Source organism: Rana temporaria, chromosome 5 (assembly GCF_905171775.1).
Source record: "Rana temporaria chromosome 5, aRanTem1.1, whole genome shotgun sequence".
Taxonomy (NCBI): Eukaryota; Metazoa; Chordata; class Amphibia; order Anura; family Ranidae; genus Rana; species Rana temporaria.
The window spans coordinates 146,946,428-146,965,987 of record NC_053493.1 but is presented as its reverse complement, the minus strand read 5'-3'; the positions used below and the strand labels follow the sequence as shown (position 1 = coordinate 146,965,987).

Sequence of the window (19,560 nt, the reverse complement as noted above, 5' to 3'; positions counted from 1 at the left end):
GGTGCAACATGTTTCAGTACCTGTTTTTTTTTTATTCCCTTTTTCCTTACGCTCTGCTTCTTTTTCCTGGAGGAAAAAAACAGCATAGAAAAAAAAAAAAGCAAAACAAAAATGGGAAAAATAAGAAAGAACTTACGACAAATACTGTATTTATTGGCGTATAACACTCACTTTTTTATCCTGAAAATAGAGGGTAAACTGTACCTGCGCAGGGGCTGTGGAAACGTTTTTTTCCCTGAAACTTCCCTCTTAAAGTTAGGGTGCGTGTTATACGTCGATAAATACGGTACATCACAATGAAAAAATTAGTATTAATTAGTAGATCAAAATCTGACTTACTATTTTACTTTAGAAGTCGGAAATTATTTCATAATATCACTCCTTATTCTTAAATTTAAACAATTTTGTCAGTGTCTCAAGATATTTCCTGGTCAGCCCTTTATTTCTACAAGTTATTTCTTCCATTAAACAAAGCTCATCGACCCTTCATAACCACTGTGGGATAGTAGGTGTTATGCACTTAGGATTTACAGGCAGTTAAGTATGGCATCATGGACATCCTATATTGATCTATTATGTCATTTGTGCAATGAAATAAAAAAAAAGTCAGTGGGTCAGGTCTAATTGTTCGCCCTAATATCAGAGAGATCGCCTTTGCAAATTCCTCCCCAAATGAGCGGATTTTAGAGCAAAACCACCATATATGCCCAGGTGTGCCACGGTCTCCACAATCCCTCCAGCACAGGGGCGAAGTTGAACTGAACATTGCATGTAGTTTTACTGGTGTTTAATGCAATCGAGTAAGAAGTTAATAATTAACCTCCGTCATTCTACTTAAAGTAACGGGCATATGGGAATATTGTATAATCTTTTTTTTTTTGTTTATCTGCAAGTGTAAATCCCCCCCCCCCCCCCCCCCAACGGCCTATATAATCCAGGTACCCAGGGTTTTGCAAAGACATCAGAGCTCCATAAACAAAAAAAGAGAAATACAACGTTGTGGTGGGTCTTCATTTTGCATAATTATTTCAATAGGGTTCAGTTCTTTTAACGAACGGATGGGTTGCAAGAGACTCTGTATAAATTGAGACAGCTGTACATAACTCCACTGATCGAGTGCAGGATCAGAGAAAGTAATCTGGTAGGCTGGTAGCTAACACTTTCGCATATAGTTTTATATCTATATTAAGCAATGATATTGGAAAATTTCCGCAATAAAGACAAATCTTTACCTGGTTTTGGGATTATAGATATGTGTGCAATAAGTGACTCTGATCGCAATCCCTCCGATCCCGTAATGGAATTGGCATAGGAAGTCAAATGTGGGACTAGGCTCTTCCTAAATTTCTTATAGTAGGAGATTGTGTACCCATCTGGGCCTGGTGATTTACCCATCGGTGCTGACTTTAAAGCTACATAGAACTCCTAGTCACATTCAGATTTCAACTTTTGAAGGGACTCATCAGAAAATGTAATTAACTTGTTGTAAAAAGTATAAAAAAAAGTCTGTCTTTCCTTTACTGGTTAATTTACCTCTCACATTGTATAAATTTGCATAAAAACCACGCAATATCGGTGCAATATCAGTGTGAACAAACTCCCTCAAGCGGGACCTAAGTTAACATAAGTTGCCGTCTTTTTTGCTTGTAAAGACCGAGCCCGCATTTTGCCTGGCTTGTCTCCCCATTTGTAGCATCTCTGTGATACCAATTGGGATGTCTTTTAAACTTCCGTCTACCAAGGCGGCCCGCTGAAGTGAAAGTTTGTTTCCTCTCCAAATTAGCCACCTGTCGTAGTAGGTCTGTCACTTTTTGATGTTGTTCTTTTTGTCTTCCTCGCACCCAGTTCTATCAACTCCCCCCTCATATATATGCTTATGGGCTTCCGACAGGGTCGATACAAGCATTTCAGATGATTTGTTCTCTACAAAATAGCAGACTAACGCAGTTGAAAGATTTGTAAAGTTCAACATTTCAGAGAGAAGAGAATCATATCATTCCATTTCCAACCAAGTTTTTGTTTTGGCTGGCCATAAAATGTAAATTTAAATTGACACAGGAGCGTGGTCCGAAATGGTACTAGTCCTAATATTGGCTGACTTTACCCAAGGGAGATGCCAATGATCTTTGAAAATATGGTCTATTCTGGAATATGAATTATGAGTTTTGGGCCTCACACACGGACGTTTTAAAAAACACGAGCTGTAAAGCTAGTACTGACGCAAGGAAAAAAGGTGTTAAAAAAACGCGATTGTATCCAAGTTTTGCATTAGTGTCAATGCGCGTTTACCCGCGCTTACTTTCAGCCGCATTTTTCTGCCTCTATTCAAAATCATTGGTTTCCTATAGCAGCCCATTGATTTGAACAGAAGTCGCACCAGAAGTCAGCTTTTGCATGAGGGCCCCCTTAAGATCCATACCATACCCTTATCCAAGCACACAGCCCGGCAAGTCAGTAAAGTAAAGGGGGGGAGAGAGAAAAGCCAACCCCCCCCCCCGGACCATACCAGGCCACATTGTACCCCTACCCATTCACTCCAAGAAAATAAAAACACTACACAGGTTTTTTTTAACTGCTTGCCGACCAGCCGCCGCAGTTATACGGCAGCAGGTCCGCTCTGCTGGGTGAGATCACGTAGCCATACGTCATCTCACCCCTGAAACCGACGCGCGATCACCGCCGGGCACCCGCGATCGCTCGTTACAGAGCGAGAACCGGGAGCTGTGTGTGTAAACAAACTAGCTCTTTTGTCGGGTCTTCTTGCACTGCTCTTTTTCCGATGTTGACTCAACACAATCTCCAGGTGTAATGCTGGGTCCGCCGTGTGCAATGACTTAATTTGGCCATGATGGGGTGATGATGTCACAAGGGCGTGGCCTCCAAATCACATCATCGGGTGGCCCTGCTCCATGCCAATATAACTCATTGCACAGGGAGGGCCCAGCATTACACCAGGAGATTGCGTTGAGTCAACATCAGAAGAACAGAGGGAAAAGACCCAGCAATAGAAAGAGAAGACCCGGGAAAAGAGCTAGAATACAGTGGAGAGAGAAGACCCGGCAGAAGACAGTACGGAGAGGGAGAGGAGCCATACCTAAACCCCCCCCCCCTTTTTCTGTCAACCAATTGGTACTTTTATAAATTATTTTTCACCTGAGTGAGACATTTACATGAAACATAAGAATGTCCTCTACTGTAGATGTATCATAGCAATCTGTGCCTATACATGTGGGAGTTTTGCACGTTCCAGAATTTCGTGTTGCATTCTTCACAATATAAATAAATAAATAAGCATTAAGAGGGAACCTCTAGTATTGGCCAAAGCAGATGTGCAGACTCATGGAGTCACGTGTGGAGATCTCAAAGACATTTCTAAGAGCTATAAGGGGTACCCTGGAGGTTTTATCAGCATCTGCTATAAAAAAATAAAAATCCCGGTGGACTGCGTTTTTAACCACTTTGTGACTATATAACACATACTGTATATGCAGTAGCAGGAAATGAGGGCTTTAACACCCAACTGTCAGAAAAATGCATCCAAGGAGGTCTGAGGTTGTGTGCCGAGAGCTCTCAGTCACAGCTTTTGATCAGGAGCCAGTGGGAGGGGCTCCTAATCATGTGACTGATGTGGGAGCAAATCACACTATGGGGATGGTGGGGAAGCCGCTCCTCTTCTCAGCATAAAAGCCCACTGAAAGAGCTGCCGGGAAGGGGTTAAAAATCAAGCTGTGGCTTTAATTCTTCTTAGTACATTTCTTCATAGTTACCATATTTACCCTCTGTACCCAGCCAAAATATGCACTTTACTATTCACTACAAGCAGTCTACTTCTGCCTAGAGGCTGCGAAGTTTCCCCATGACCCTCTCCGAAGGGCTGATTGCACATCACAGTACCATTACCTGTGTAATCAAGCCTTAACGTTCCTTACTAAGAAGTTTGATATTACTCTGCTCACTACTCACCGGTTTGCTGGGATAAACCCTTGAGAGATGTGTCTTTAGTTTTTCCACTGTCCAGTCTAAGAAGCAGTTAATGGTTTGGTCATCATATTTCTGATTGGGAGCTTTGATCACCAAGGTAACAGGGTTATCCATCAAGGCTTGATCCATGATGAACTGAAAAGCTTTCAAGTCTAGTCCTATTAATTAGCATCCGAGTACTTCAACAAATCGGCAGCATTGTATGACCTTAGCAGATTTTGTCACATCACAGTGATTTTCCCATGCATCTCACTACTAACAGCAATTAAATAAGATAGACGTAGTACAGTCAGCGCACTGAAGTGACAACAGGGCAGTTTATTGCTGCCCATTCAGACAGTTTTTGAGGACTGCTGTTGGTAGACCTGTCAGAGAAAAAAAAACATATATTCAATGTCAAGTAAACATTCACAGGAATATAGCTGCAAGAAAGGGCTTTCCCACACTGGACATTTATTATTTATGATATCACTATACTGATAGATCAACTAACTGAGGGCAGGTGTTCCGTCAAAACCCGTCACCGCCATATTGGTACACCCCGCTCTCAGGCGCAGTAAGCCTGCAGTCTGTAGTTGCCAGGCGGACATCTTTTTACACCCACCGAAGTCTTGCATTTGACACTTTTTTTTAAGCACTAAACTGAGCTTATGTAGTGAAATACAGTATTAAAAGTCTGTGACTCTGTTTTGATGTTGAATTTTAAAAGCAGCGGTCTTCTGTCAGATCAGCAGGCTTGCCGCTGCTTTTAAAATTCAACATCAAAAAACAGTGTCACGGATTTCTAAATACTGTTAGCTAGATTCAGAGAGACTTAGGCTGGAGTATCAGTAGATACGCCAGCCTAAGTCTGAATTTGCGTTGGCGCTAATTTAAGCGTATTCTGGTAACCAGATACGCTTAAATTATGCTCAGATATGAGAGGCGTAAGTGTTTTACACCGTCGTATCCTAAAGTGTAATTTTTAGGCTGACCGCTAGGTGGCGCTTCCATTGCGGTCAGCGTAGAATATGTAAATGAGTAGATACGCCTATTCACGAACGTACGCCCGGCCGACGCAGTACAGATACGCCGTTTACGTAACGCATTATCAGGCCTAAAGTTATTCCATCAAATAGCTGGAATAGTAATGTTAAGTATGGGCGCCGTTCCAGCGTCGAAATTTGAAAATTTTACGTTGTTTGCGTAAGTCATCCGTGAATAGGATTTTACGTCATTTACGTCCACGTCGAAATCAATAGGACCGTGCGGCGTACTTTGCCGCAATGCACACTGGGATATGTAGGCGGACGGCGCACGCGCCGTTCGTAAAATACATCAATCACGTCAGGTCAAGCCCCATTAACATAAAACACGCCCCCTCAGCCTATTTTGAAATAGGCGCCCTTACGCCCGCTCGCTTTAGGCTACGCCGCCGTAACTTAGCAGGCAAGTACTTTGTGAATCATGTACTTGCCTCGCTAACTTACGGCGGCGTAGTGTAAACACGATACGCTACGCCGCCGCAAAGTTAGGACGCCCTTTCTGAATCTACCCCTGTATCTCATGAAATAAGCTCAGTTTAGTGGTTAAAATAAGTGTGAAATGCAAGATTTTGGTGGGTGTAAAAAGACGTCTGCTTAGCGACTGTAGGCTTAGTTTGGTCAAGTGCGGGGTGTACCAAGATGGCCATGATGGAACGTCACTTCCGATATGAAATCTGACAGGACACAGGCTTTGTTATTATATGGCATGATAACTATGATTTTAAGAGCCCTTTTTCACACTGCCAGTGCCCGGGCGTCGACAGTAAAGCGCTGCTAGTTTTAGCGGCTCTAGCGAGGCGTTTTTAACCCCTGCTAGTGGCCAAAAAAAGGGTTAAGAGCGCCTGGAAAGCGCCGCTTCCCATTAATTATAATGGGCAGGGGCGTTTTAGGAGAAGTGTATTCACCACTCCTAAAGCGCTGTAAAGAAGCTGCTTGCAGGACTTTTTGACATCCTGCCAGCGCAGCACCCCCTGTGAAAGCACTCAGGCTTTCACACTGGGGTTGCAGATGAGGCTTTTTTCAGGCGCATTACAGGCACAAATTTTAGCGCTAAACGCCAATCTGGAGCAGTGAGGATCATTGGAATGCCTACATCTCAACCCTAAAGAGCAGACAAGGAGGAAGTTTCAGAGGAGGAAAGGCATAGATGAGAGAGTGTACTAAAGGGGTTGTAAAGGTTTGTTTTTTATTTTCTAAATAGGTTCCTTTAAGTCAGGGGTCCTCAAACTGCGGCCCGCGGAGGACTTGTAACCGGCCCACCCGACCCTGACAGGCAACGCCGGTTACACTGCAGGTTGTAACACAGCGATCCCGCTGTGTAACAGTTTGGGCACGCTGTGATAAATGTCTTGCCCTCCTCCTCCTAGACTAGCTTGTGTGATAGAGCCAGTGTTCTGTCTATCAGACGAGCTGGTCTAGGAGGAGGAGGGCGGGACATTTATCACCGCCAGAACTGTTACCAACACTGTGAGCACTAGGGTTGCCACCTCATCCCTTTAAAAAGGAACACATCTGAATTACACAGGTTCTGTGGCTGATTAAGGTGGTAATTAAACTCACTTGGTGCCTTATCTGCATTAAATTAGCCTCAGAATCTGTGTAATTCAGATGTGTTCCTTTTTAAAGGGATGAGGTGGCAACCCTAGTGAGCACAGCAGTTGAGTGAGCAGTGGCACAGTGGTGGTGGTGGAGGTTGGATGAGAAGCCAGAACACTAAAGATGGGTCATGGATGGGTCTTTCAACATGACAATGACCAAAAACATGCCAAGGCAATAAAGGAGTGGCTCAAGAAGCACATTAGGGTCTTGGAGTGGCCTAGTCAGTCTCCAGACCTTAATTCTATAGAAAATTTATGGAGGGAGCTGAAACTTCGAGTTGCCAAGCGACAGCCAAGAAACCTTAAAGGGGTTGTAAAGCTTCGCGTTTTTTCACCTCCTATGCATTTAGGTGAAAAAACATGCGATGCTTACAAGCCCCCCGGTTCACTTACCTGAGCCCTCGAAAGTCCCACGTTGTGAACGCGCTGGCTTCTCCCCCCTGTCTTCTCGGCTCTTCATTGGAGATTGATAGTAGCGCAGCCTTTGCCTCCCGCTGCTGTCAATCTAATAAATGACGTGGTGCGCTGGGGGGCAGGGCTGCGTAATACACTTGGCAGCTATGGCCACCACTGTATAACACGGGAATGCACCCGCAAGATAACCCCCTTGGGAGAGCGCTTCCCAGAACGGGGGTTAGCTCTTGCGGGGAGGAGCCGAGACAGCTGCCGAGGGACCCCAGAAGACCGGGATCGGGGGCCACTCTGTGCAAAACGAGCTGCACAGTGGAGGTAAGTATGAGAGGTTTGTTATTTAAAAAAAAAAAAAAAAAAAAAAGAACCTTTACAACCCCTTTAAGGATTTAGAGAAGATCTGTAAAGAAGAGTGGACCAAAATCCCTCCTGAGATGTGTGCAAACCTGGTCACTAACTACAAGAAACGCATTACCTCTGTCCTTGCCAACTAAGGATGAGCTCTGGCGTGTTTGCATAGTGCATAGCCCGCCAGGAAGTGTGCACGGCGCTGCGCTAATAACAGCCAGGGAGACATTTCACGATCCCTGCAGCCGAGCATCGGGACAAAGTCTCCCTGGCTGTGATTAGCACAGCGCCGTGCACACTTCCTGGCGGGCTCTGCACGTGTTCTATGAGAACACGCTGGAGCTCATCCTTATTGCCAACAAGTGTTTTTTCTGGATTTTTGGTTGATATTCTGTCTCTATCATTTAAAATACACGCACGATAATACATTTTTTGACTCTTCATTTGTTTGCAAGTGAGCAAATTTACAAAAACCCACCATATGTAAAGCATTAAAGGGGAACTTTACCCATAACAACTTGATAAAAATAAAGTTCTTCAGTAAAGAACATACATTCCACATTGATAATTATGCTACCAAAATTAATGTGTGCTGCAAATTGCAACCAGCATTGCTCCCGTTTCTTGCTGGAGGCTGCCATTTTGCTGAAGCCCAGTAGTAAATCAGAAAGCGAGACTAAACTTAAACCAATTTATTGCTTTCAAAAAACAGTTACATACCTGGAATGTTGTTAATGCAAACTGTCGCATTTGCTTGTGTCCTCACCCAAACTGTCAAACCATCAAATGGCTGGTGAACGCATGTGCAGCACCATGGCAATTGCAGATCAAACAGAAGCAGCATCCTTGGCTGTAAAGGCTAGGAGGGTTTAATTCCGCTTTAAAAGGCTATCAGCAGATCGGTCTCTACAAACTCAGCAGTGCCCAAAAGTGGAGAGCAACTGAGTATGTACAGAGCAGGGTGAGACAGTGTATTACTAGATTTTAAATAGTATAGGCACTTTTTTTTTAAGTTTTACTTCGCTATACCTGCAAAAGGGGCCAACCTGAAGTCCTCTAGCAGGACTTAATTTTCTGACAAAGTTCCAATTTAAAAATATGCGCCTATACCAGGGGTCTCAAATTGGCCACGTTTCAGCTGTTGCAAAACTATCATGCCTCTGCCTATGGGAGTCATGCTTGTAACTGTCAGCCTTGCAATGCCCCATGGGACTTGTAGTCCTGCAGCAGCTGGAGGACCGCCAGTTTAAGACCCTTGGCCTATACTATTTAAAATCCAGTAATACACTGTCTCACCCTGCTCTGCACATACTCAGTTGCTCCCCATTTTTAGGCACCGTTGACAGTTTGGTTGAGGACACAATCGAAAGTGAAAGTTAGCAATACTGGCATTCCAAGAAAGCAACTTCTTTATAACCGTTAAAGTGGACCTTTAGAACCCGGTTTACACTTGTGCAATGCGAGAACACTGCGAATCCACTGCGGATTCCTGCATCGCAACTGCCATATGCGAACTGCTGGGGAGTGTCATTATATCTTAACGACACCCCCATTTCAGCTTGCGTATCGCAGTGCGAACTGACAGTTCGAACATGAATCGGATCGCATTTGTGTGAACACCCATGCGATCCGATTCTGGCCCGAACAGAAAAAAGGGTCCTGTGCGTCTTTGGACCAAATGCGGTGCAATATCAGCCATACTATCTGTTTGGCTGATATCGCACCGCACAGACATTGCATGTAATGTGAACAGCAGTGCGCTGCGGATTACATGCGATGTCTGGCATCGCACAAATGTGAACCAGGCCTTAATCAGCAAATGTTCGCAATCCCGGGAATTCCTGTTTTTTTAAACCGTTAAAGCGGGAGTTCACCCATAAAAAAAAATTTTACCCTTAGATTGATGCTCATTTTGTCTAGGGGAATCGAAGCTGTACTTACCGTTGTAGAGAGTGATCTTCTCCGCCGCTTCCGGGTATGGGTCTTCAGGACTGGGCGTTCCTATTTTGATTGACAGTCTTCCGACAGGCTTCCGACGGTCGCATCCATCGCGTCACGAGTAGCCGAAAGAAGCCGAACGTCCGTGCGGCTCTATACTGCGCACCGACGTTCGGAAAATCGTGACGCGATGGATGTGACCGTCGGAAGCCTGTCGGAAGACTGTCAATCAAAATAGGAAGGCCCAGTCCCGCAGCCCATACCCGGAAGTGGCGGAGAAGATCGCTCTCTAAAACGGTAAGTACGGCTTTGATTTAAAAAAAAATTAGCCGATTCCCCTAGACAAAATGAGCATTAATCTAAGGTTAAAAAATCTTATTTCCGGGTGAACCTCCCACTTTAAATCTATGGGTTTAGTTCCACTTTATGATCTACTGCTGCTCAGGGGCTCTGGGCTTCAGCAAAATGGCAGCCTCCAGCAAGAATAAACAGGGGCAAGGCTGGAAGCAATTTACAGCACACACTAATTTTCGTCGCATAATTATTAATGTGAAATGTATGTTCTTACCTAAAGAACATTATTTTTTAGCAAGTTGTTATGGATAAAGTTCCGTTTTAAGTATCCTTATCCTGCTGTGTTAGGTTTGGTTTGACAGTTGACCTGCAGCTGTATGTCATACAACCCTCAGGACTATGTCAGCCACAGGATCTCAATGCAAGGCAAGGTAACCCATGTTTCCAATGCCTTGATCCCCCGCTGTCAAGGAGGGTCTGTAGTGTTTCTATCAGGGAGGAAGAGATCCCACACTCATCCAACCAGTGATGGAGCACTTCACAGTAGACAGGGAATTCTCTGAGCCCTTTTTGTTATTGTCATCATCAAGTGTGCCCTTGTATACCATGTGATCATTGGATTTCTGTAAAGCATAATACATACTCACTATTTATTGTACATTATGGAATCAAAGTGAAGCCACATAATGTTGGTTATTCCCAGTGTCTTATGATATCAGTGTAATGCAATGCTCCCATGTCTGTGATATGATCAATTCTCCATCCCATGTTGTCTCCTGTCTATTGTTTATAAACAGTGCTTCCCCCCGCCCCCCCGGCTACTATTGGGGTCTCCATAGAACAGTGCTGAGACCTGTCATGTGACCTCCCCGTTCAGCGCTCTACGTCACAACCGTTACCTTGCTGGTGTTCTTATTGTCTCCTAACCCGACACCTCCTCCTGTCCCTAATGTCAGCTGAGGGGCTCTGCCCCGGACACAGCTGCACAAACAGGGAGGGGCTGCGGACGGGCGTAGAACGGAAGAACGTCACCAATCCCCTCCCTTCCTCAGGCCCGTATGTGTGAGGAGCGTACACCGGAGTCCTCAGCCCACACCAGAGCCGCCTCTTCCTGGCTCGCTCGCGGTCAGTGATGCACATCCAGGCGGCGCCTCCGATTGGCTCATCCGGTCACGTAATAGGGTTAACGGGGTAATGTCATTCTGCAAAGTGAACACAAGGGGGCAGCAGCGGTTTAATAACACATTTAAAGGGCAACCGACCTGAGTTAGTCATGAAAGTTGTTATTGCTGAGATATAGTTCTGTAGATTGTGGGCCATATTCTTAAACAAGTTACGTAGGCGTATCAGCAGATACGCCTACGTAAGTCCGTTTCCTATGTTTAAGTGTATTCTCAAACTGAGATACACTTAAACATGCCTAAGATACGACGGCTTGCGCCGTTGTATCTTAGGCTGCAATATTTACGCTGACCGCTAGGTGGCGGTCAGCGTAGAATATGCAAATGACTAGTCACACCGATTCTCTAACGTACGCTTGCCCGCCGTAGTGTTTTAACGTCGTTTCCGTAAGCGATACGCGGCAAAAGGATGAAGATTCCCCCTAGGTGGCGTACTCAATGTTAAGTATGGCCGTCGATCCCGCTTCGAAATTTCAAAATTTAACGTTGTTTGCGTAAGTCGTCCGTGAATGGCGCTGGACGCCATTTACGTTACAGTCAAAACAAATGACGTCCGTGAGACGTCATTTAGCGCAATGCACGTCGGGTAATTTACCCGACGGAGCATGCGCATTACGATCGGTGCGGGAGCGCGCCTAATTTAAATGATCCACGCCCCCTGCCAGGATCATTTGAATTAGGATGGCTTGCGCGGGTGGACTTTACGCGACGCCGCCGCAAGTTTACAGGTAAGTGGTTTGTAAATCAGGCACTTGCCACTTAAACTTGCGGCGGAGTAACGTAAAGTACATACGTTCCGCCGCCTTAGATGTATAAGAATATGGCCCTATATATATATATATATATATAATATATATTTTTTTTATCTATATATATATATGTATCATAGGCGTGCGCACAGGGTGTGCCAGGTGTGCCCAGGCACACCCTAATCACTCCCTGCAGTTCAGATTCCCCCTGCTGCCCAGTGTCCCCTCCCACAGCATTGCTGGCTTCCCTCCTCTCCCATTGGCTACTGCAGTGAGCACACATAGATGATATTTCAGGATGAGTGGGGGAAGGGGTAATGTCATTTACCGGCTCCTTCCCTTTCTGAATGAACACATGAAGAGATCGGTACCGTGTTTTTGAACTTTCAGGTGCACACCCTAATGCAACAGGCTGCGCACACCTATGATATGTATATATACACACACATATAGCTCCCAATTGTCCCTGATTTGGATCAATGTCCCTCTACCCTCCTCATTTGTCCCTCATTTTGGTCTGATCTGTTTAGTTGTATATAAAATCTTTTATCTTTCAAAAAGTGTTTCCCAGTGCTAAACCTTTCATTCAATTTCTAAATGGCTGCATTTGTAAATTTCAAAAGTCAGTATAAAGGAATAATTGTGGTTAAAAAAAAAAATCACTGGGTTTAACTAATCATTTATTTTGAATAATTCTCCTTTAAGGAGTGTGACAGGGGGTGTGTCCTTAGCCCACGTACTTTTGCTAATAGGTGTCCATCTCAAAAAGTTGGGAGATATGTATATATATACACATAGCCGGATTCAGGTAGGGGCGCATATCTTTAAGGCAGCGTAGCGTATCGTATTTACGCTACGCTGCCTTAAGTCAAGGACTGTATTCACAAAGCACTTGCCTCCTAACTTACGGCGGCGTAGCGTAAATGGGGCCGGCGTAAGCGCGCCTAATTCAAATGAGGATGGGGGGGCGTGTTTTATGTAAATTACTCGTGACCCGACGTGATTGACGTTTTTTACGAACGGCGCATGCGTCGTCCGTGTACATATCCCAGTGTGCATTGCTCCAAAGTACGCCACAAGGACGTATTGGTTTTCGACGTGAACGTAAATTACGTCCAGCCCCATTCACAGACGACTTACGCAAACTACGTAAAATTTTCAAATTTCGACGCGGGAAAGAAGGCCATACTTAACATTGGCTACGCCACCTAGGGGGCAGCTTTATCTTTACGCGGCGTATCTCTTGCGGAAACGGCGTATCTTTACTGCGACGGGCGCACGTACGTTCGTGAATCGGCGTATCTAGTCATTTACATATTCTACGCCAAAATCAACGGAAGCACCACCTAGTGGCCAGCCTAAAAATTACACTTTAAGATACGACGGCGTAGGAGACTTACGCCGCTCGTATCTTAGCCTAATTTAAGCGTATCTGGTTTCCAGAATACACTTAAATTTAGGACGGCGTAGATTCAGAGTTACGTTGGCGTATCTACCGATACGCCGGCGTAAATCTTTCTGAATCCAGCTAACAGTATTTTACAAAAGTGAGTACACCCCTCACATTTTTGTTAATATTTTATTCTATCTTTTACAATTTTTCCCTCCTCTGGTGTCATGTGACTCGTTAGTGTTACAACGAGTCAGGTGTGAATGGGGAGCAGGTGTGTTAAATTTGGTGTTATCGCTCTCACTCTCTCATACTGGTCACTGGAAGTTCAACATGGCACCTCATGGCAAAGAACTCTCTGAGACTGGGCCACAGGGCAGTATTCCAACATGATAACAACCCCAAACACACCTCCAAGACGACCACTGCATGCTAAAGAAGTTGAGGGTAAAGGTGATGGACTGTGCAGGCCCGGATTTACTCCCTTTGCCGCCCCAAGGCCAGGTCCTTCAATGCCGCCCCCGCCTGCGCAGTACAGGGGGGACATTATCCGCCGGGGGACTTTTTCGGCAGGACACTGAGAAGCAGGGGGGGTGTTGCTGCCAAAAATGACATTGAGCATTGGGGGGTGCTGCTGCCGAAAATGACAAAATTTCATTGAGAACCGGGAGGGGGGTTGCTGCTGCCAAGAACTATCTCACCTCCTCTTCCATCTGTTTTTTCTCCTCTTACCATCCGCATGACAGGGGGGAACTCCCGATATGAAAGTAAAAGTGTCCTCTCCTCTCAGCCGCAGTGCCGCCCCTGCCCCCACTGCCGCCCCGAGGCCTGGCCTTGTTGGCCTTGTCTGGAATCCGGCCCTGTGGACTGGCCAAGCATGTGTTCAGACCCAAACCCTATTAAGCATCTGTGGGGCAACCTCAAACGGAAGGTGGAGGAGTGCAATGTCTCTAACATCCATCAGCTTGGTGATGTCCTCATGGAGGAGTGAAAGAGGACTTCAGTGACAACCTGTGAAGCTCTGGCGAACTTCATGCACAAGAGGGTTAAGACAGTGCTGGTGGCCACACAAAATATTGACACTTTGGGCCCAATTTGGACATAATTTTACTTAGGGGTGTACTCACTTTTGTTGCCAGCGGTTTAGACTTTAACCACTAGCCGACCAGCTGCGGCAGGTTGGCAAGGCTGCACAAATTGCTGTAGGTATACATTGGTATACATTACAACCACTATGTCAGAATGAAAGTTATGTTTGTATTTTGGGAGACCAATATTTGGTGACAGAGTACACTGGAGAACATGTCATCCTATTTGTGGAGAACTCAGGGGACAGCGTCAGTTACATAAGTGACAGAGATATTTCCCCATCAGATTGTGCAGATCGTAGTTACATGAGAGGGTCTCTTTAAGTGTCTTGCCAGGAAAAGGAAAAGTCCTCCCTTGTTGTGTGTAAAGGCAAGCAGATGGAGGTGCAGAGGCAAGCAAAGAGGGCTTTTGGGGAACAGAGGTTAGCAGAGGAGGAGGGGTTGTGGTGCATAGGTTAGTGGGGGTGGGAGTGCAGCTGTGATCAAAATAGGGAAATTGGTGGGCAACTTCTCCTCCCAGAAATCGTACCCCCAAATGGAGGGAGGAGGGCAGAGTATACAGACAGGAAGCAGTGTGTACAGGGAGGGGTTGTAGTGTAAAAAGGGAGCAATTATTAAGCCATGCTCAATATTTAGCCTAATTTAACTAAACCCACTTTTGCCACAGCTCACTACGCACGCACTGCAGGTTGGTGTCTCCCTAATGTGTCCCTCATTCTCAAGTTCAAAAGTTGGGAGGTATGCCATACCTCCCAACTGTCCCAGATTCTGCGGGCCATTCCCGGAACTTCAACCAAGTCCCGGAGTCCCGCATTTGCGGGATTTGTCCCGCAGCAGAAGGCCGGAAAAAGGTCCCGGCTCCCAACTCAATTTGCAGGCAGTAGTGCAGTGGGGACAGTGGGGACTGGCAGAGGATTAAAGGGGTGATGCCACGTAAGCAGGGCCAAAATGGGGGCATTCCTCTCAGCTCCCCTTAAACGGCAGCGCAGCAGGATGAATCCCTGGGGGGGTACGGATACTGGCTCTCCTTTGATAAGTGGCAGTGTAGGGCCCCCAAGACCCCCCCCCCCCGCGGGTCACAAGCAAGATTGCAACACCCCAGGTACTGCTGAAGCCTGGATCCCTTCAGCAGAGCTTACTTTGCTCCCCCAGGGTCTCTACCAGATCTCTTCAAAAAGGCAGCAAAGTTTCAAAAGGCAGCGCAGCAGGTTGAATCCACGGCAGGGTATGGATCCCGGCTCCCCTTTGATCAGCGGCAGTGCAGGCTTACTGTTACTCACAACAGCTGGTGGTGTGTAAATTCAGCGCAGGACCGGACTGGCCTACCAGAATACCCAGAAAATTTCCCAGTAGGCTGCCCGCCCTGGGGCCGCTTTGATCTGTGGCTGCAGGATCGCGTGGAGGATGTGTCACGGTTGGAGCTGGGTCTGTGGCGCTGTTGCAAGGTCACACCCCCCTAGACCGGCTCGTGTGATAGTAGATTGCATCTACAGGAGCCGGTCTAGGGGGGTGGGACCTTGTAACAGCGTCGCCGACAACACACAGACCAAGCTCTAACCGTGACACACAGCGGGAGATGTCGGCTGTGTGTGTGATGCAGGGCAGGCAATGGTGAGTCTGCTTTCATAGGTACAGTCAGGCTGCGATTATGGGCACAGTGAGGCTGCGATTATGGACGCAGTGAGGCTGCAATTATGGGCACAGTCAGGCTGCGATTATGGGCACAGTAAGGCTGCGATTATGGGCGCAGTGAGGCTGCGATTATGGGCGCAGTGAGGCTGCAATTATGGGCACAGTGAGGCTGCATATTTTTGTCTTCAGATTTACCAAAACCATGTAGTGCAAGGGCCTGCCTGATTGCATGCAAATTGAAACTCTGAGGCCTCGTACACACCACCGGATCTATCCGCTGGGATTTATCCCCGGATCAGTTCCAGCGGATAGATCCGGTGGTGTGTACATCCGAGCGGACATTTATCGGCGGAAAAAATTCCAGCCGACGGATTTCCAGCGGATAAAAATTTCTTAGCATGCTAAGAAATCTATCCGCTGGAATCCTGTCCAGCGGATTGATCCGGTGGTCTGTACAGACTCACCGGATCAATCCGTCCGCTCCTCTCCCTCGCATGCGTCGTAATGATTCGACGCATTCGTGGAAGTCTTTATCTTCCAGCGTCGCGCACATCGCCGCGTCATCATCGCGGCAATGGCGCGACACGTCACCGTGGATGGATTCCGCGCGGATTTCGATCTGATGGTTAGTACAACCATCAGATCAAAATCCGCCAGAGGATTTATCCGCTGGAACGGTCCGGAGGACCGTTTCCAGCGGATAATCCTCTCGTGTGTATGGGGCCTTAAGGTTTGACCTCATGTTATATGGTTTTGGTAAATCTAAAGACAAAAATCTGCTGAAAATCTAATAGTGTGTATGGGGCTTGAGGGGGGCTATAAGCATCTATTGACACACACAGCGATGCAAAGCCCCAACCCCACTCTCTGACCACAGGATTTTGACTGACAGCAGCAGGAGCCAATGGCTCTTGTTGTTGCCTCTGAGAGCAAAGAGACAGGAGAGAGCCGCGGTAGACGGGTACAGTGCTGGATCAAGATCAGCTCAGATACTGAAAGCATACAGGGGGTGAGAGGGTGATACAAGTTATGGGACATGTTTTACCTTATTGCAGAGAATGCATTAGTTTGAAAAATCTCCAGCCTTTAGAACCACTGTAAGATATTATCGTAACTTACAATGGTAAGTTATTGATCGCATGCCTGTTTCCACCATGTAATCTCATAATTGTGTTAATGAACAAAGTATCTTATTGATGCTCGATAATTTTTCCACCCTGGCCAATCAGCTCAGTTTGATTGGATCCAATTGAAATTGAGTCTAAATCGATCAGGGAAATTATGACACTTTGATTTTGTACAAATTATATTGGTTTGATCGAATTGTAGATTGATTGGATAGAAAAAGCGAAGCGTGTATGGGCATTATAAAACTCCTCCATAGTAATGTGGCTTTTTTTTTTTTCTAAGACTGCAATTAGGCTTTAAATGTTCATACTGCAATATTTATATTTGGAAATTTGTAAGCGGTATTAAACTTAAAACTAAAAATTTTATATATTACAGCTTATCAGTTATTAGATATGGTGGCTGCATTAATTTTTTAGGCTTTTTTTCCCTTTTTTTCACCTGGTGATCTGGCTAGTAACACACCTCCTGTATTAGACTGCCTACACTCTGGATGAAGGAGCACAGGGGGTAACTGTGGACAGCAGCATTGTCCATAGTTCCCAACTGTCCCTGATTTCGAGGGACTGTCCCTGACAGCAATGTCCCTCTGTCCTTCTTTGCCCCTCATTTATCCCTCATTTTGGTTTGATCTATATAGTTGTATATAAAATGTACTTTTTATCTTTCAAAAAGTGTTTCTCAGTGCTAAACCTTTCATCCAAATTCTGCATTTGTAAATTTTAAAAGCCAATATAAAGGAATAGAAGGGGTAAAAAAAAAGTCCTTGTGGATTCATTGAACCTTTTGTGACAGGGGGCATATCCTATGCCTACATACGTTTGCAAGTACATGTCCCTCATTCCCATCTCAAAATGTTGGGAGGTATGGCATTGTCAGCTTGGGGGAGTGTTAGATGCAGGTCTTTTTTTCTGGCGGAAGGTGCCGGAGTGCCGTTCTGGCACTTCCGCCAGACACAGTTAGCCAGGAATCTGAAACAGGGTGGCCGCATAGACTCGCAATATATAGTTCTGGCTGCAGCCTGAAACAGTGGAGGGTGGTGTGATCTCATCTGCACTCTGCCTCTCCCTGCACTCTGCCTCTCCCTGCAGACAGATGCTCCTTTTGGTAGTAGTCTCATTCAGAGCTGTGTGGAGAGAGCAGCGACATGTGTAGCCTGACTGCTCACTGTGCTGTGGAGACAGCTGTGCAGCTTTTGTTGGTAAATAATTTATTAGCAATGTTGCAGGATGGGGCTTTGTCTCTTAAAGGGATTGTAAAGGTAAAAAAAAAAATTAAATAACAAACATGTTGGTTAGTTCTCGCATGGTGGTTAGTTCTTGTGGGCGCGCTCCCATAACAAAATATAAAAAAATATATATATATATATATTTTTTTTTTTTAATCTGTATTTTTTATTTTATTTTTTTAACACAGGTGATCAAATACCACCAAAAGAAATCTCTATTTGTGGGGGAAAAAATGATAAAAATGTAATTTGGGTACAGTGTTGTATGACCGCGCAATTGTCATTCAAAGTGCGTCAGCGCTGAAAGCTGAAAATTGGTCTGGGCAGGAGGGGGGTTTAAGTGCCCAGTAAGCAAGTGGTTAATATTTTAGAAGGAATTTATGATGGACAAACCAAAATGTAGTTAAATTAGCCTGTTCTTAGTGAATTGATCCTTGTGCATCGACATATGACTATATATTATTAAAAATCCTCCTTTTAGAGCTACAGACAGTTTTAAAAAAAAGGACTATTGGTATTTGTATTGCTTTTCAGAAAGACATTTCAGCTTCCTAGAGCTCTGGCAATCTGATAATAGCATTATGTTTAATGGTATGCAGACTGGTAATGTGCACTGCTAAAACAAAAACTTATAAGGCTGTTTCCGGCAGTTTCCGGCAGCAGAACATCTTTTCCCATTCCCTTCCCTGCAGAGCTACAGTCAACAATGTGGTATTTTTATGGACTGATTGAAAGCAGGTATGTTCAGCTGTTGTGAAATGCTAGTTATGCGGAGCAACGTAAAGAATGTGCAGTAGATGCGGGTGATAAAAGGAGCAGATGTTTTTTTTTTTTGGTCATGGCGCAAAAAGAATTTCTTTCATCTTTTGTTTTTCCAAAACAAAAACAAAAAATGTAATAGTTCTATTTTGTGAGGATTGTACAGTTTCATAATTTTGGAAGAATTATATAATTTTCTTTATATGTTTATCTTTTTATTTCCTTTCCATAGGGAGTATACACGACAGCTGGAGAAGCAGATAATATTAGACCACCTACAACTAAGCTTATTCCATGCATGTAAACATAGAATGCAGTGAGTGTTTACAGAAAAAGGGGGGTGAGCATTCACAACATGGTTTGGAAGCATTCCCATCACGAAAGCTGGCCATACTCTAATAGACCTTCAAACATTAATAGGAACATTCGTACAAATATTCTCATTAGTACATTTGATGACATGGTGGACGTTGTTCGAAAAAGAACTTAAATGTTTGCTTTTAAAGGATAAGTTCACCTTTATGAGCATGTTACACTCATATTTAGGGTATAACATGTAACATGCTCCTATGCACCAGCCTCCCATCACCAGAGCTTCCCTCTCTGTGACAGCAAACGGGGCATCCTCTCCCCACACCTGCTGTCACATTTTGAAAATGCCACCGCAGTGGACGGACTTGTAGTATCAATGAACTGCAAGCGTGTTGATCAGCACACTCGTAGTTTATTCACACTGCCTACAGTTCAGGAACTGAGCTGTCTGCTCATACAGAGATACAGGCAGAGATCTCAAGGCAGTGGGCAAGAGCC

At 45.2% G+C, this 19,560-nt stretch overlaps 1 protein-coding gene across 1 annotated transcript in view; it reads right to left on the bottom strand.

Moving 5' to 3' along the window:
• Nucleotides 1-10,713, bottom strand: part of HERPUD2 (HERPUD family member 2) — a 48,847-nt gene extending 38,134 nt beyond the window's left edge. The window contains exons 1-2 of the mRNA XM_040353232.1: nucleotides 10,495-10,713; nucleotides 3,964-4,346 (exon numbers count right to left, since the gene is read on the bottom strand). Of these exons, the coding sequence (XP_040209166.1) occupies nucleotides 3,964-4,110 (147 nt within the window). The 5' untranslated portion in view covers nucleotides 4,111-4,346; nucleotides 10,495-10,713. The remainder of the gene's footprint in view (nucleotides 1-3,963; nucleotides 4,347-10,494) is intronic.
• Between the last annotated feature and the right edge of the window lie 8,847 nt (nucleotides 10,714-19,560).